At 41.0% G+C, this 16,842-nt stretch overlaps 1 protein-coding gene across 6 annotated transcripts in view; it reads left to right on the forward strand.

Annotated features, from left to right (window-relative positions):
- The window catches only part of LOC137373907 (spectrin beta chain, non-erythrocytic 1-like), a 362,769-nt gene that overhangs the window by 279,773 nt on the left and 66,154 nt on the right, over positions 1-16,842 (forward strand). For all 6 annotated transcript variants that reach the window (XM_068039482.1, XM_068039486.1, XM_068039483.1 and 3 more), the window contains 5 exons: positions 825-963; positions 3,231-3,315; positions 4,558-4,754; positions 8,385-8,506; positions 14,227-14,305. In XM_068039482.1, coding sequence (XP_067895583.1) covers positions 825-963; positions 3,231-3,315; positions 4,558-4,754; positions 8,385-8,506; positions 14,227-14,305 — 622 coding nt within the window. The remainder of the gene's footprint in view (positions 1-824; positions 964-3,230; positions 3,316-4,557; positions 4,755-8,384; positions 8,507-14,226; positions 14,306-16,842) is intronic.

Raw genomic sequence — 16,842 nt, forward strand, 5'->3', positions numbered from 1 at the left:
TCCGGCCCCTGTTTCACTCCAATCTTTATTCTGAAACTGTCAGAAATGGAGCCATCAAACTGTACAGTGCAGTGCACATTGTCATGGAAGAAGTGGTTGAGACTGAGGAGTTTAGGTGGACAGCCAGTTTTTCCCAAAATCCGATGGAGCCCTGCTCTGTTGATGGTGCCGAATGTCATAGTGAGATCAATGAAAGTAAGGTGAATGGGTATATTCTGGTCCCTACACTTCTCTTGCAGCTGGCGTATGGAGATCATATCCACAGTAGATCACTATACAAAAACAAAGGCGAGAGTGGAGACTGCAACAACTACAGGGGCATCTTGCTCCTTAGCGGCACGGGGAAGGCCTTTGCTCGGGTCATACTTAAAAGACTCCATTTACTTGCAGACTGAGTGTACCCGGAAGCACAGTGCGGTTTCTGTGACGGCAGATCTACAGTGGATATGATCTTCTCCCTGTGCCAGCTACAAGAGAACTGTAGCGAACAGAATATACACCTTCACATGATTATTTACTGCTAAGTTTTTGAGGCCACTTTTTAAACTATCATGCTAACATTCCAGTGGCCTTCTTGCTCGATAGGACCCGAGGATGTGTGCTGATGATTTAACAATTGAGATTCACTTCAAGCTTTATGACCCAATTGATGGCAAATAATAATCAATATATAAACATACCATTTCATTTGGTTTAAAAAAAAAATGTTTTGTCTAATGTACAGTGAAACCAATGATTCATACCATTGAGTCAATTATATACCAAGGACCACCTCCTTTCGTACAAAATTAAACATCATGTTCAATTGTTATGTTTGATGACAGGGATGTTTCTTCTGTGGAACTTCTAATGAAGTATCACCAGGGAATCAGAGCAGAGATTGAGCCTAGGAACAGAAATTTCACTTCCTGCATCGACCTGGGCAAGACAATGTTAGCCCGCAAACATCATGCTTCTGAGGAGGTGAGGAAGGGCAGGACGTTGCCATGGTTTATAAACATGCTTCTTTTGTTTCGGTGCACAGTGGTTCGGCTTCTAGCATGGAGCCTTTTGAAGTTGAATGAAATGGTTTGCCTGTAGCTGTTTACATCGCAAAACTCAGTGGGAATGCTCAAATCATTATTATTTACTTAAATTGTTCTGTGGAAAAGTTTATATCCAATAATAATAGATGTTTGTTCATGGCTAAATAGAAAAATAAGTTGCAGATAGGATAACAGAACCTGAAATATGCTATCTGTAATTTATCGCGTTGTGGTAAATTTTCCTAGTCTACACCTCATCCACCTTCCATGTAAATCGGAGAATCACGGAGCAAATCTCCTGAGATGCCTTTGATTTTTCAGTGTGCACTGGCGGTTAGTACAGTATCTCACTCCTGGTGCACACTGAAAAAACTGAGAGTGTAATCTATATAAGATATGGTGATTCTGTAGGCTGCAGTATGCTATATCTATAAAACATGGGCTGGCTTGTGCTATGTGTAGGTTAATATGTAGGCTGCAGTACCATACAGAAGTTAACATGGAGGTTATAGTGTTCTATACATAGGCCAACACATGATCTGCAGTGGACTTTATTTTGGATAACACACAAGTTATAGCATGCTACGTAGGTTGGTCACCTGTCCTAATAATCTCTTTATGTGGCTCGGTACCAAATGTTGTTTGATTGCATTCCTCTGAAATGCCTTGCAATGTTTTATTGTTAAAGGCACTATATAAATGCAAGTTGTTGTTGTGATTATAAGATAATACGCAAGAATAGACAAAAATGAGAAAATACCATCAGCCCATCGAAGCTGACCTATCGACTACCCAACTCTTCCAAACTAGGATCCAGTTGCATTGTGAATGCCCCAATGTCTTATTTCAATACCTTACCTGCCAAATTATTCTATTTATCACCCCTTTTTGAATAATTTATTATTTTGTGATTATGCCTCTGGTGAGGTTCAGCAGCAGCTTTCACATCTAGTTTGTTTAAAAGAAATACTGACATTACTTTTCTGTGTATATTGTATAAACTGAACAGGTGATTGTGTGCTTTTCAACTGTAACATGCACTGAACTATTCAAACTTCCCAAACACACATCATAATCGCGTTAGTCAGAACAGCTTGATATATTACTGTCTTGTGTACGGAAAAGTGATAAGGGGTGTTCATCTCCCAACTGACCGTAATCGTGTTTTGTTTAAAATGATGAGTTAGCCCCTGAGTGTGTTTTAGGGTAAAAAAAAAACAAAAGACAGGTTTTCTTGTAGGTTTAAAAACAGAAGATTAACTATTTATTGAACAATATTCATTCCCCGAAATGTTCACACCATTCAAGTATGCATTCACTCTCACATGCACTCTCAAGAGAAGATAAATAGAAGGTAAATGGTAAGAATTCAAGGTGTGATGGGTGTTCGTGGTTTATGGCAAACCTGTTGAATATTCTAAGTAGGACAATCTCTTTTAAAGTTACTGGCCTGGGTGTTTGTAGTCTTGAACTTGTTGAGGTGTTGCAGATTTCTGGTGGTTAAGATTTCAGACTGGAGGTGGTGGTCACTTTCAGTTCTCCGTTGCACCAAGTTGAGTGTATAATTAGCAGCAGGGCTTCTTATTTAGGCCAGATCTTTCCACAGCCCCTGGTTGGACTGTCTTCTGTGATATCCCCCCTCTCTCTGCCCTTTTAAGGTAAAAATTCATCACCTTAACATTTCTGTTAGTTGATAAATGGCCTTCTCCCCTGGTGTGACCACACAATGGACCAGGATGTGGAATCCATGGTTATCTATTGATGTCTAGATGAGTATCATTCTGTTAAGATGTGGCTACTTCGCATCTTCTTTGTCTCAGAAGAAAACTATTCGATTCAAGAATGTCTGTTGATGGTTGTGAGATGAGTATAGTCGATATCTCGATACCTCTTAGTCTAGAACGTATCCTTTTGTCCTTTCGAGACAATGAGGCAGTTTGAATGCACAGGTCAGGTCATCTGATCTTCAGCAGCCATCTTTTCAGCACATTGTCCAGTCAATTTCAAAGAGTCCACATTGAATAAAGTTTGTATCTTAAAAGTAGGAATATGATTTGTCTTTACTGGGCATGGAATTTGTAATGCACTATCGTGTAAATATCATCCTATTTCTAGTATAAATCCCATGATATCACCTTCAAAATTCACTGTGTTAAATTGAAAATGCCAGAAAGTGCCACTGATGACAAATTCTCACCTTTTTAGATTAAAGAAAAGCTGGTACAACTCACAGAGAAGCGAAAATTGATGATGGAGAAATGGGAGGAGCGCTGGTACTGGTTACGTCTTTGTAAGTAAAGTATTATTCACGCATTTATCCTTTCTAGACCCTCCAGTGCAGTACCAAGAGAGTGTTGCACTGTCAGATGCGCTGTCTTTCAGATAAGACATTCAACCAAGCCCTCGTCTGCCTTCTCAGGTGGACGTAGTAGATCCTATGGCACTATTTTGAAGAACAGTAGCTGAGTTCTCCCAAGTGCCCTGCTTAATATTTATCCCACAACCAACATCACTAAAACATTATCTGGTCATTAACTCATTGCTGTTTATGGGAATACCCCGTGGTGTTTACATGCATTACAACAGTGACTACACTTCAAAAGTACTCCATTATCTTTGTACTAAAGCATTGTTAATTGAACTTCATATTTGTACAGGTTCCACCGACTTCAGCTCCAGTTAAAGCTCATACTGTAATACGCAGATCATGAGTGTTTTATTGGTTCCTTTCAGCTGTTGTGGATGAAAGCATTCTCATCTCATCAAAAACCCTTGGCATTTGGACCAATTTTCAGTCGAGATGAATTTGGAAGCTTCCCATTGGAGGAGCTATTTCCGATGGGACATGCTGGGCAACTGGGCAAATTTATATAGTGCTGTGCAAACCGTAGCACATGTTAATCACATGTGATATGGTGCGAGAAAGATTGTATAGGCAAGAGGAAGACACCAGGCTAAAGTGAATGACTGAGAGGGAAAAATGGGTGAGATAACTAGGGACAGTGGCCCCCTGAAATGTGGGACCCTCTTTGACTGCATAGATGGCGTAGGCTTAAAGTCAACCTTAACCTTTTCCCAGTATGCGTTCTGCATATAAGGCAGCAAATTATGTGATGACAGACAAGGTAATTTAATCTTTGAATATGCCTGAGATGCAGGGTAGAGGGGAACATGGTTTCATTTAAATTAGTTAATTCCTTTGAACAAATACTTTCAAATACACCTTACAAATAATGGAATTGAAGTAAAGCAAGTAACTGTTTGTGAAATGGATTTATTTTTCACCTCTTTGGTTGAGGCAGAACCTTGTTTTCATCACAATATGTCACCAGCTCACAGAGCACTTTTCAGAATGAATTAAATACTTGTGGTGATTTAAGGCTGTGAAAATTATTCTGGAAATCAGTTCACTGTATGAGCAATGACTAAACATCTCCAATAACCTAAATATTACAAAATAAACAGGCATGTTTTTTTTGTTCATATTAACTATTTAAAACTTTGTATTATTGTGTTTTTCTGTTGATCCTAGTACTAGAAGTGTGTCAGTTTGCAAGGGATGCTTCAGTTGCTGAAGTGTGGCTGATTACTCAGGAGTCCTACCTTAATAGCCGAGATCTGGGAAACAATGTGGATGAGGTTGAAAAACTGATCAAGAAACATGAGGCATTTGAAAAATCAACAGCCACCTGGGACGAGAGGTTTTCTGCGCTGGAGAGACTCACCACTGTAAGTAAAAACAAAGAGAAGCATCCAATTTAACCCAAGAAACACGCATCTAACTTGGTCAGGCTAAATGTATGTTAATACTGAACTATACAATTCATTAGAAGCTCATTTTAATGCACAAGTACTGCTTTTGAAAGTAACATCTTCCACTGGACAAAATACTTTGAAAGCTCTGTGATCCTTTCTTTGGATTACAATGCAAAAAAAAATGTGCTTTTTTTTTTTCAAATTACCTCTGTTCACAAAACCTAAGACCCAAACTTTTAAAACCCCAGTTGGCATCAATTAATCACTAACTTAACTTATTTTTCTTTTGAAATCTTGGTGTCCAAACTGTCAGCCTCACCGCCATGTAAACAAATTACCTATATTTTATAAGACACTGGAAAACCGTCAACAGTTCAAAGGATGTCATAAACTACAAGAGTGAAGGTGAAGTTGTTTGTGCTTTGTTATTCAGTGGTTGGATGTGTGGCTTAGTTCTGTGCTTGCCGTCTTGCCATGTTGTTTAAAATATTATCTGGGCATCAGGATTTTTTTAAAATGTATTTTTAATACATAAGGTAGCTGGTGTTAGTTTGTTTTGTTGTGAGCCTGTCTCCAGATGATCAGCCCACTAATATTTTCTCCTTCCCCATGAGGAAAAAATTGATAATGGACCTGACCTTTTTTTAAACAAATAACCTTGTTTATTTTTATTATTGAGCTACAGGCTACAAAAATAAATATTTAATAGTGTGAACGTAGGCTAGTAGTACACAACCCAACAAGTGGAACAAGCGTGATACAAATATTCTAATAGGTTACAGAGCCACCATCTTTTTAAATATTCATTTGTTAATTATTCAAACTTTATGCGTCACTTCAGTGTCTTATTATTCATCCACTTTTAGAATATAGCCACGTGGAAGATAATTAAGTTTAACTTGCTGAAGGCCATCAAAATTGTGTTTCATGCTTGACAGTTGTTTTATAACTCTTAGTTCAGCACCGCTTTTCTAATCTCTTGACATGCCATTTAGTTAACACTGAGAGAGCAGTTAATAAAGCATACAATATCCTAGGTTTTATTAATAGGGGCATAGAGTACAAGAGCAAGGAGGTTATGTTGAACTTGTATAAGACACTAGTTCGGCCTCAGTTGGAATACTGTGTCCAGTTCTGGGCGCTGCACTGTAGGAAAGATGTGAAGGCATTGGAGACAGTGCAGAAGAGATTCATGAGAATGGTTCCAGGGATGAGGAACTACAGTTATGAAGATAGGTTGGAGAGGTTGGAACTGTTTTCCTTGAAGAAAAGGCTGAGAGGAGATTTGGTAGAGGTATTCAATATCATGAGGGGTCTGGACAGATAGGGAGAAACTGTTCCCACTCATGGAAGAATTGAGAATGAGAGGGTACAGATTTAAAGTGATTGATTGACAAAAGAAACAAAAGCGACATGAGGAAAAACATTTTCACACAGCAAGTGGTTAGGATCTGAAATGCACTGCCTGAGTGTGTGGTGGAGGCAAGTTCAGTCGAGGCATTCACAAGACTGTTATCTGAAAAGGAAGAATATGCAGCGTTACTGGGAGAAGGCGGGGGAATGGTGTTAGGTGAATCGCTCATTAGGAGAGCAGGTGCAGACTCAATGGGCCGAATGGCTACCTTCTGCGCTGTAACAATTCTGTGATACTTTGATCATGAGACACAATTGCCACTGAGTCTGATTATTTTAGCTGTTGAGAGACTATTCAGGGAGCATTTTCAGGCAAGTTAGTCTGACCTATTTTTTCATCACCTCCTAACAGCTGGTTGTAGAATGGTACTGGGACAGATCCAGTTCCTTATATGTGATCTTGGCTGAGAAATGGTTTATGATACAGAAACCCATGAAAGAACAATAAGAAAGAACTTTCACAATCACAACCTCTTAACAGACCCTCAAGGCATCTCAAAGTGATTCCCACCCAGTTAATTGCCTTTTGAAGTAAAGAAAGATGATGAACATGACTTGTGTGTGAATTGGATTTTAGTGAGGGAGAGTTGTGCATCATCAGCCTCACTCTCTCGCCCTGACCTATCTTGGTCAAGTGGCAAGACGAGTCGAGACGGCTGGACATAGATCCAGATGCAGTGGGTGGCCAGGATGTCTTCTGTTTCTTGTCGAGATCTGCGCATTCCACAACACGGTGCTGAACTGTCTTCAAGACCATTGGACCTTAGATTGGTCTCATCCATCCAATTCGCCAGAGTCAGTCTTCACATGACAGGGTAGACAAACCCTAATTCGCCGAGGGTAGGAGACCCAATGACTACCCTCGCCTAGTTTGGCCCACCCATCGAAGGGGTTTACTGGGGCGTGACCGCTGTTGCATGCTAACAGCTGCCTGGAGCCCCTGGAGAGCGCTGGGTGAAGGTGAGGACCAATACAGGACGAGCCGCTCCAAGGAGTGTGGCGATCCCGCCTGTGGGAGGAACTACCCGTCCCTTACATCCCTTACTCCCCAATAGCAAGCGTATATCAGAGGCAGAGAGAAAAAGCAAGGAGAAGAAATCCTGAGCCAGCAGCTTGTCCAAAACTCGATCATTTGCCCTCTTTGCAGCAGAGCCTTCTGGGCGCAGATTGGCCTTAGCAGTCACCAAAGTGCCCACCGGAACCTCAAACACCCCAGATGATGGACATGGTTGTCTTCGCCTCGAAGGACAAGCAACATATTATTTGGAATGTAATTACTGCTGTTATATAGGTGATTGTTGCAGACAGCCAGGTCCAACAATACATAAGGAATAACAGCTGAATCATTTTTTTTAACTCTATTGTTTAAGGGAGGACACACAAAGAACTTCCTCCTCTTCCTCAAATAATGCCATGGGATCTTCTATTTCCAATTGAGTAATCAACATGGGCCTTAATTTAGCACTTTTAGTGTCAGCCTCAATTATCTGCTCAAGTCCTGGAATGAGGCTTGAACCAATTGTACCAAGCTGATGTCGAAGAGAATAAATTACCCAATTAAAAAAATATATATACTATATATATATACTGTAGTTAGTTGTTACTGTCGAAATAACCATCTTATACCATTCATTTAGCAGAAACAATTGTGCAGTGGTGTAATTTTCTCTGTTGCCTTAAGCTGATATTAATTCTTGATATACTTTTGGTTATTTCCTTTATCATCAGTTGTTACCTTCTAGTGGCTTAGTTGGTAGCATTCTCACCTCTGAGTCAAAGGTTGTGAGTTCACATCCGGGACTTGAGTGCAACAATCTAGGCTGACATCCAGTGCAGTACTGAGGGAGTGCTGCACTGTTGGAAGTGTTGTCTGTCGGATGAGATGTTAAACCAAGGCCCGTCTGCCCTCTCAGGTGGACGTTTGATGTTTTGGCCAATATTTACCACTAAATCAACATCATAGAAACAAATTATCTGGTAATTATCACATTGCTGTTGCAGGGGTTTGCTGTGCACAGATTGGCTGCCGCGTTTCTTACATTAAACCAGTGACTACACTTCAGATGGTACTTTATTGGCTGTAACCTGCTTTGGGATATCCGGTGGTTGTGAAAGGTGCTATATAAATGTGAGTCTGTCTTTCCTAAGATATTTAATTTGATGTATACCTACATTGTTGCTGTCTTCTAGTTGGAGTTATTGGAGATTCAAAAACGACAAAAGGCCATCAGGCAAAGCATGGAGGCGCAACTGCAGCCACAGCCACAGCCAGATCATGATGGAAAACCACCTGATCAAACTCATGAGGAGAAGTGAGTGTTAATATTGTATTTCTCCTGGTGTTGAATGGTTAAATAATGCTGGAGAAGGCTGGAACAAGCTTCTAAGAGGGCCTAAGTTTTGAAGTTTCACCAGAAACAGGCTGCCTCTGTGGAGGCTGATGTCACGGCGGTATGGAGAAAGGATTAATTATGAATAACAGTTGTAGTAAGTTCTGCTAAGATTGGCATCTGCAAACCAGGTCAGGGCCTGGACTTTGCTCCATCTGCCTGACGTGCATCAGGGTGGGACTTCTCTCTGCTGGCTGTCATGAGCCCATCCCGTTTTCCTGGTTGGGTTAATTACATACACAGGGTGGGCTTCCAGCAGTAACTTCCCTCACAGCAACTCACCACAGTAGGAGAGGAACATGCTCTGGTGCTGCAACTGGGTACTCATTACAGGTCCAGAAACGGGCAGGACGTTTGTTAAAGCAGGCAGAAGCATCCTAAATAATGTGACCCAAAATTTGGAAGCGGATTTGATAGAGCCCAGGTTCAACAATTAAACAATTATGATAGGATGGAAAGCAGAGAGTTTATTTTTTGTTGTTGGTCTATTCCTTACTTCTGCCATCATGTTCCCCGGCCCCCATGCCTCCTATTATCTAATCCCTTTGAGCATCATGAATTCAGTGGCATGAAGCAAGGAAAATCATCCAGACTGGAAAGCCTTGCCCTCTCTGTGTGGCTAGGCAGGCAGCTAACACTTGTGTCAGTGCAGTAGAGATGTGGAAAAGTTTTCAAGCCTATTTTAGGAGCAGAGGTTCTGTCATAAGTCTCCCCACCTGTATTCCCATCAGCACTGCACCAGGGACACTCATAACTGCACAGAGGAAAATTCAAGCCACATGTGAAAAGCACAGCAGGCTGCTTCTGTTAGAGGAGTGATGTTTTTATGGGGTTGTATTTGCCAAGCCTTATACACTGTTTAAAAATTGCAACAGATTTCTCTTTCCAGCAAGGCCAAAATCAAAATGGAGAATGTTGTTTTGGTGGGAAGGGGATGCTTCTGAGGTTCTGACCGAGTATAAAGTTTTTTTTTCATCTAATCTTTGTTTGGCTGTACTTGATAATGATGACTTGGTTAGCAGCCGTTATTAAAAGTAGAAAAGTGTTTCATTCCCCAGCAAGAATTTTCTTCTTCATTGGCATTAAGATATAACAATTTTTAAACAGTAATAATCTTGTCCTTTGAAATACATTAAAGTAAGCCAGCCTTTATATTTGAAAACAACCATTTTATTTTGATTTTCATGTGCAACAGTTTCAAAGAGTGATCAACACATAGCTTGGATTTCCACATAGAGTAGTATAGGTAACAATTCTGCAAATATTTAAGAAAATAAAGCTTATTTTTCAACTTCTGTGACATCAATGAAGTACATCTTTGAACTCGCTCTTGGACGGCAGGGATGGCACTACCTGTTACTTACATGTGACATGCGGTTTGCAGGCTGGAACAAATGACATTAGCAACATCTTCCAGATTGCTCTGCTCTGTTGCATCAGGGAGGTCAATGAGGTTCTCTACGTCAAGAGGAATAGTTACAGCTCTTTCCCCATGGATAGAGCGAGGCGGGATAAGGAAGTACTGGACTTCCCTCGCATTGCAAGCTTCCCCATTGTGCAAGGTTCCCTAGACGTTCCCTTATGTGCTTCCCATACATATTTTGGCATTTTTGTAAATCTAAAGGATCAATATCTAGCTTGTTTGTGACCAGAGGCAGCCCATCATGCAGCTCTGTGCACAGTTTCCTGACAGCACTGGTGACTCATGTATCCTGCGCCAGCCCTTTGTACTGCCTTTGTTCCAATTAGGCTGTCCACTACAGGCTGGCTACTGGGCAAAAAGAGCTATTCCCATCAGAATTGATTCATGACTGCTGTTGAGAACCCAGGCACAACTGCATAGGTAGCTTACAATGAGAGCAATGCTGTCAACAGAAACATCATTCAGCAGACAGTCAGCATATTCATGCAATGCTTCTGCTACCTGTGACATGCTTCATTACTTTTCCACAATGAGAAACCAGCCCTTGTCACCCCCTGGGCAGCAAGAGGTACAGCACAATGATGAGGAGGAAGAGCAGGAGCAGCATTGATCTCCATTGCCCCGGACTATCAAAACTCTGAGAGAGCAACTAATCAAAGAGTATTTCACAGGAACCATTCCTTCCCCATTCCCACTGCACCAACCGTTGCACAGTATCTACCACCATCCTTGCTACCGCCATCCAGTTGCCTTCCTTCACTCCAACCTAATGGGCCTTGCCCTTACTTTAGTGCAAATATAAACACTAACAACAGATCCATAACACAAAACATATATATCAAACAACTCAATCCCGTCTACATCTAATAGTCAACATGACCCCAAAGCTAAGGTGACAACCATCTGATTTGCCATGGAAGCTGTCAACAGAGGCTCCAGTGTGATGGTTAGTACTACAATGTTGCTGGAGCTGACCGAAAGTTCCATATTGGACAGAATGGTCTCCATGCTCTAGGCAAATCCTTGAGACAAGTTGGAGAAGGTTTCCTCCATGCTGTGAGCCACTGTGTGAAAGCTCACTGGCAGGCTGTCCAGTGTGCCCAGCATTTCTTGGTGTGTGCCTATCAGCCTTTATTAGTTTGTACCCTCGAAGCCAGCATTTGGGTCCTCTGCCATAGACCTACTATTTAATCTCATTCTCCGGCAACCTGGCACCTGTGCCATCCCATCCCTCTGCCCCAGGTCTTTCATACATTGCCAGTGATTCACCACATAAAGACCCATCCGCCAGCTTAGTCTTTAAAGAATGTGTGGTGCCAGACTTTGTAATTGCTAGGGTCAGATCGAGTAACAGTGCATATTCAGGAACGCAGTGACAGAAGTATGTTCACATTTTCAACACCTGTAATGAAAGAGAGAGACATGGGTTAGCTTTTAGTATGAAAGACAAAAATAATGGCTGGTGAAAGTAGCTGCAGTTTATCATGCAGCGTGTTTAGGGTAAGATAAAAGTAAGAAGGAAAAAAGATGGTAAGATGTGAAGAAATCCTGTGCAACTTTTCCTCCAAGATTGCCAGTCATCATGGCCATGGTTGTGCCCCTGCCCAAGATGGCCAGCAAACTTTCTTCCACGGGAAGAGGATGTGCAGACTACCTTGGCCTCCACCGGTGACATCCTCCTGTCTCAAGCTGTACCCAGCCTTCTCCTGCAAAAAAGAAGGGAGTGTCTTTGTGACATCCTTGTGAGCTGTTTAGAGAATGTGCTTGAGTAGTTGGTACTGTGTGTAAGATTTGAGGTGTGGAGAAGTGAGGGTTGCAATAATGGTGAGTGTGTGAATATGATAAGAAGGAGGTGGAGTGAAGTATGGTCCAGTGATTGTAGGAAAATGAATGGACACAGGGGTGGGGCGCATTGCAAATAGTAAGACTGGAGATGGTGGACGTGTAATCGGAGAGTAAAAGAGCTGTATTTCTTACCTTGACAATCCTGGTGAGGTCATTGAACTTTGTTTGACATTGCAACCATGTCGTAGGAGCTCAGCTACTGACCTCCTCAACAATCTCTTCTCACTGGCAACAGATTTGTTGCTTGGAGTGACTTCTGCCCCATGGGAGGAGCAGGATCACCCTCCTATCCACTTCCTCCTGTGTGGTATTGAAGAACTTGCATGCCCTGTCTTTCAGCCATCTTCTTAAATCTGGGCCGTTTCCTTGGCGTCTGAAACCAGAGTACACTCTCTCCCTTTAAGTAGTCCCAGAGTTGTCTGATTTCCCACCTCTACAAACAGGCATGCAGCAAATTAATAGCACTGACTGCATGCTTCAATTATTTTAATGAGGTCCCAACACAAAATTACTATGACAACGTGAACACGCACATGCTCCATTATTGGGTGCGGTCGAATTTCTAGGCTGAAATGTTTCAACCGACACTGTAATACAAATTGGCTAAAAACTGAATCATTAAAAAAGGTTAAATGCTTCAAAAGTGAGGGATGACATACACTATTAATTTTGAGCAAAACATGTCTTTGTGATTGCAATTAACAATAACTTCATCCTTCTATTGAAGTGAACAGAACCAAAAGTTTTCTTGGAACAAAATCCAGACACTTAAATGATATACATTTTAGTGGAATCAATTATCCCATCAACCAATAATAGAAGATGGGTTTATCTGAACTTTGAGAAATCACAATAGCTGAAGTTAGCTTCAAAAGGCATATTTTACATTTAAGAACAAAGAACAAAGATAATTACAGCACAGGAACAGGCCCTTCGGCCCTCCAAGCCTGCGCCGATCCAGATCCTCTCTCTAAACATTAATTGGTAAATTGCAGGAATTCACTTGTTTCTCTTTAGTACCCTAACCATATGTGTTCTGCACCTGAATAATATCTGCCAACAATAAAAGATCAATAAATATTATAGTATTTTTACAAGTGTTTTCTTAGTTCTGATTTTTTTTGAAATGTAAAAAAAATGCAAGCAAGCACAATTGCTGCAACTTCAAACTTTCATCAGCAGTGAGATTTAGTTATTTGTTTTAGACAGTGTAACCTCGCCAATAATAATTCTCCTTGCTGTGAGAGAAGGCAGGTCTCTGGCCAATTCTAATATATTATTTAGATGACAATATACAAAAGTTCTGCACACGACTGTCATGGACCTGTAGTTTTTTTCTGGGAATATGCGGTTTACCTTTAAGGCTTGCAAAGGATCAGTATTACTTTAAGAACCAGCAAGCCTCAGGAGTTACAGGAAGGTGCATTTACGTTGCCTTAGAAACAACTATTTGGAGACTGCGATTCAAAGGGTGCATTCTCGTTACCATAGATACAGCCACAGGGAGTGAGTATTAAGCGATACATTTGTTACAATTCAGTTTTGAACTGGCTTTTTAATTGAAGATAGTCTGTTCTAACAGAACACAGACACAGACGACACAGACAGCTGTGGTGACAGCACCTGGAAAAAGAGCTCTCAACCATTTAAACTGAAGGAAGAGAAATTTAGTCTGTTTGTTATTATCTCTCAAAATTCTAAAAGAAAGTCGAGCCAAAACAGATATCTCTGGTAATTTAAATTGACGAAAGGAAAGTTAGACTGTGACAATCTTTTATCCCTCAAAAACTCTAAAGTCAGATTGATCCTATTGAAAGTGTTTGCAAGTCGTTAATTGTTGAAACTTGCTGGAGAAGGAAAGCAGCTGGAGTTAGACTACAGACTGTTCAACTGTAGAAGAACCTTTTTTTTCTGCATCAGATGACTGTGAGGACTTCAAGCAACATTGGACTGTAAATTTGCAAGGACTCTAATTTTTTTCTATTTTAAATGTTGTTTATATCTTCATAGTGTTTAAGAATGTAGTTCTTCTCATTAAAGAGTTAATTTGTTGATTTAAAGACACCTGTTTTGGTTAGCCTCATTCGGGGGTTAATAGATGGTACAATTTGGCTGGGTCTTTCTTTAATTTGGAAAGTTTTAAATGATATGTTAGGCGATCTGTGAAGTGACGGGATTGAATTATCAGTGGGTTTCTCCCACCACAATCAGAATCATATATTTTGATTGGGGGGCTTTGACAGGAACGGTCGGTCGTAACACTACCCAAAAATAATTCAAAATAAAAATTTCCTGATTTCTTTGCAGCATAGAGACACTAGGACTAGACATACTACAGTCATATCATTTGATAATATATTTTGCTTTCCTTTAGGACACAGGAAGAGCTAATGAAGATGGATGTCCAGGAGGCAGCAGAAATAACTCCTCTCATAACAGAAGAACCATCACTGGTCAGTTACCAATCTAAATTCTGTCATAGTTCCCATCGTTTCAAGACAACCTAAAGTGCCAACCATCGCCCTCTCTGAATCTGATTCCTCTTGTTTCAGTGGTTTTGTCTTTTTCTAATCCATCTCTTGTTTGTTTGCTAATGTATAATTTATGGATGTACAGGCCAGGTCCAAACCAAGCCAAATTAAACAGAGTGTGCTTGCAAAAGAATATTTCCGCAGCTACAAAAGTGCAGGTAGCGGCAATAATTAAACACAAGTACCACAAATGAAAATGACCATAGAAATGAGAGAAATAATGTGTTTAAGGAATTGGATACAAACACAGTTGGGTAGAGATTTGTCTTGATGGTAACGCAAAATGCATGGTATTGCATCGGCCACCTGTTATATGCCCCCCAGTGTTTAGTTCCATTGCAGCCATTCGAATCAAACATCAGGTGGTGCGTATAACAAACAGCTGACATGGTACCACCCATTTTGTACCACAGCCTAAGGCATATTTCTACCCCTGTGGTAGCTTAATTGCCCTATAGTTGCTGGTATAGCGAATAATGAAGATTTGCTACCAAAGAATTCAAGACACAGATCAGTAAAATGCTATCAATGTAGGAGTACATCCCTAGTATAATCTATTTTATTCCATCTCAGGAAAATTAGGTGTAAGAATATATAGTAATTATAATCTTGCAGAGTTATTTTTAAATGGTAGATTTAGATCTATACAATTTTTGGGAGGTTTCGCCTTTTTCAGATTATTTTCCTCTTTCACCTTTTTCACTTCACTTTTTAAAATGCCCTTGCACCACACATGATTTGTGACAACGGAGGTGAGCAGATGATCTCCTTCCAGATCTCTGCTAATCAACTCAGTTGTAACCAGAGGCCAGGAAAGCAGGAGAGCTGTCGTGAATCATATTCCATTATTCCCCCTTTTCCCACAAGGAAGCATGTACCTTTGTTTGGCACTATCCCATGCCAGTGCGAGCTGAGTGTGTCAGTAGTCACGTGTGTGACCTTACACCTTGCTATTCTGTGGCACAATGCATTGGACCTTCAACATATTATGCTAGTGGGCTGTCTTTATGCCATGCTCCAGCTTGCAGAAGATGTCTTGAATATGTTCCTAATATGATTTGTTCATAGATGAAGAAACGTTCACAATGCATTAGATTGTATAAGAGAAACACTGCCTTTTGCCTCAGGGGAGATGATTTTTATATTTCATTAATATTGCAGAGGGAGAAAAAGTCAAAATGCAAATTCCATCTCAATCACCATCTCATATCAAAAGGCTAATTACTTTTATGTTTTCACATAATATGTTGATTATAAAGCAGAAAGTTCCATGTAAAATACAAAGCAACTGATAAAATTATAATACCACATGTTAGTGTCTCTCATGGATGAAGACACACTTGGCATTAATGAAGACCAGCTATCAAAACCAGTAACTCATTTTAAGTTACAATTTATAATTCTGATTTTAACAATTACCCCAGTAAAGCATCTGTGATGTTCATCCTTTGTTTTTTGTCCAAATGTTTATGCATGTCGACAAACTGGAGATGGAATTACAGATTCATTATCGTCAGAGGGTGACCATTTTGCCTATTTAAAGACGTGTACTTGATTAAAGTTGCAGTATTCATTTTCCTGAATTTTTCTTATGCTATTGTTCGTTATATGAAATGTACAAAGTACAGTTTGCACTGACTCTTGGTTACATTTTTGCTGTTGTTTCATCTCAGTTATACAATTGACGTTATCTGAGTTTGATGGTGGTCGTCTGCTGTCACATGTTACTTCAAAATTGGACCAAACACATGGGCATTGCTATCGGTACAGTTCAAATATATCGGAAGTTGATAAGTAGGGAGTGGGAGGAAGGTTTCTTCTGGTTAACATGTGTTCGTGACATTATGAACATAGCAGGAGAATGTTTGTTAGTTCTGTCAATATTATTGTACCAGAAATTGAGATCAAAATAAATTATCCAATTCTGTTTATGTTGTCACTAATTCAGAGCAACCAGAAGAAATTCCCACCACCACCAGATTCATTGGCTGTAATTTTACACCCTCTCTGTGGGGTGGACTGTGATGCGGGGGGTGATGTTCCTGTTGCCCACCTGCCCCTGCTGCTATTTTACCAGTGGCGGGGGAGGTGGCAAACGGCCTACCCGCCACAGGCCAATTGAGGCCCTCAAGTGGCCAATTAATTGCCACTTAAGCAGTGACGGATGGGCACTTCGACACCTGAGGAGGCCGCCCAGTAATACCTGGTGGCCTCCTGGTGGGCTGGGTTGGGCCCTCCTGATTGCACCCTGTGCCCCATAGAGGGCCCCCTCAACCCGCAGCAGCACGAGCCTCCCCCGCTGGAACACTTCCTCCTGCCCTCTCGATTGACACTCGCCTCCCTGGCAGGGCCCAGCTGATTGTCCCCAGCGAGGCCCAAAACCCCACTCACCATTTTTGGGGCTGGCATCCATGCTGCTCCTCGCTGGGTGCAGTCTCAGCAGTGACCACTGCTCCCAG

This window comes from Heterodontus francisci, chromosome 9 (assembly GCF_036365525.1).
Source record: "Heterodontus francisci isolate sHetFra1 chromosome 9, sHetFra1.hap1, whole genome shotgun sequence".
Classification (NCBI taxonomy): Eukaryota; Metazoa; Chordata; class Chondrichthyes; order Heterodontiformes; family Heterodontidae; genus Heterodontus; species Heterodontus francisci.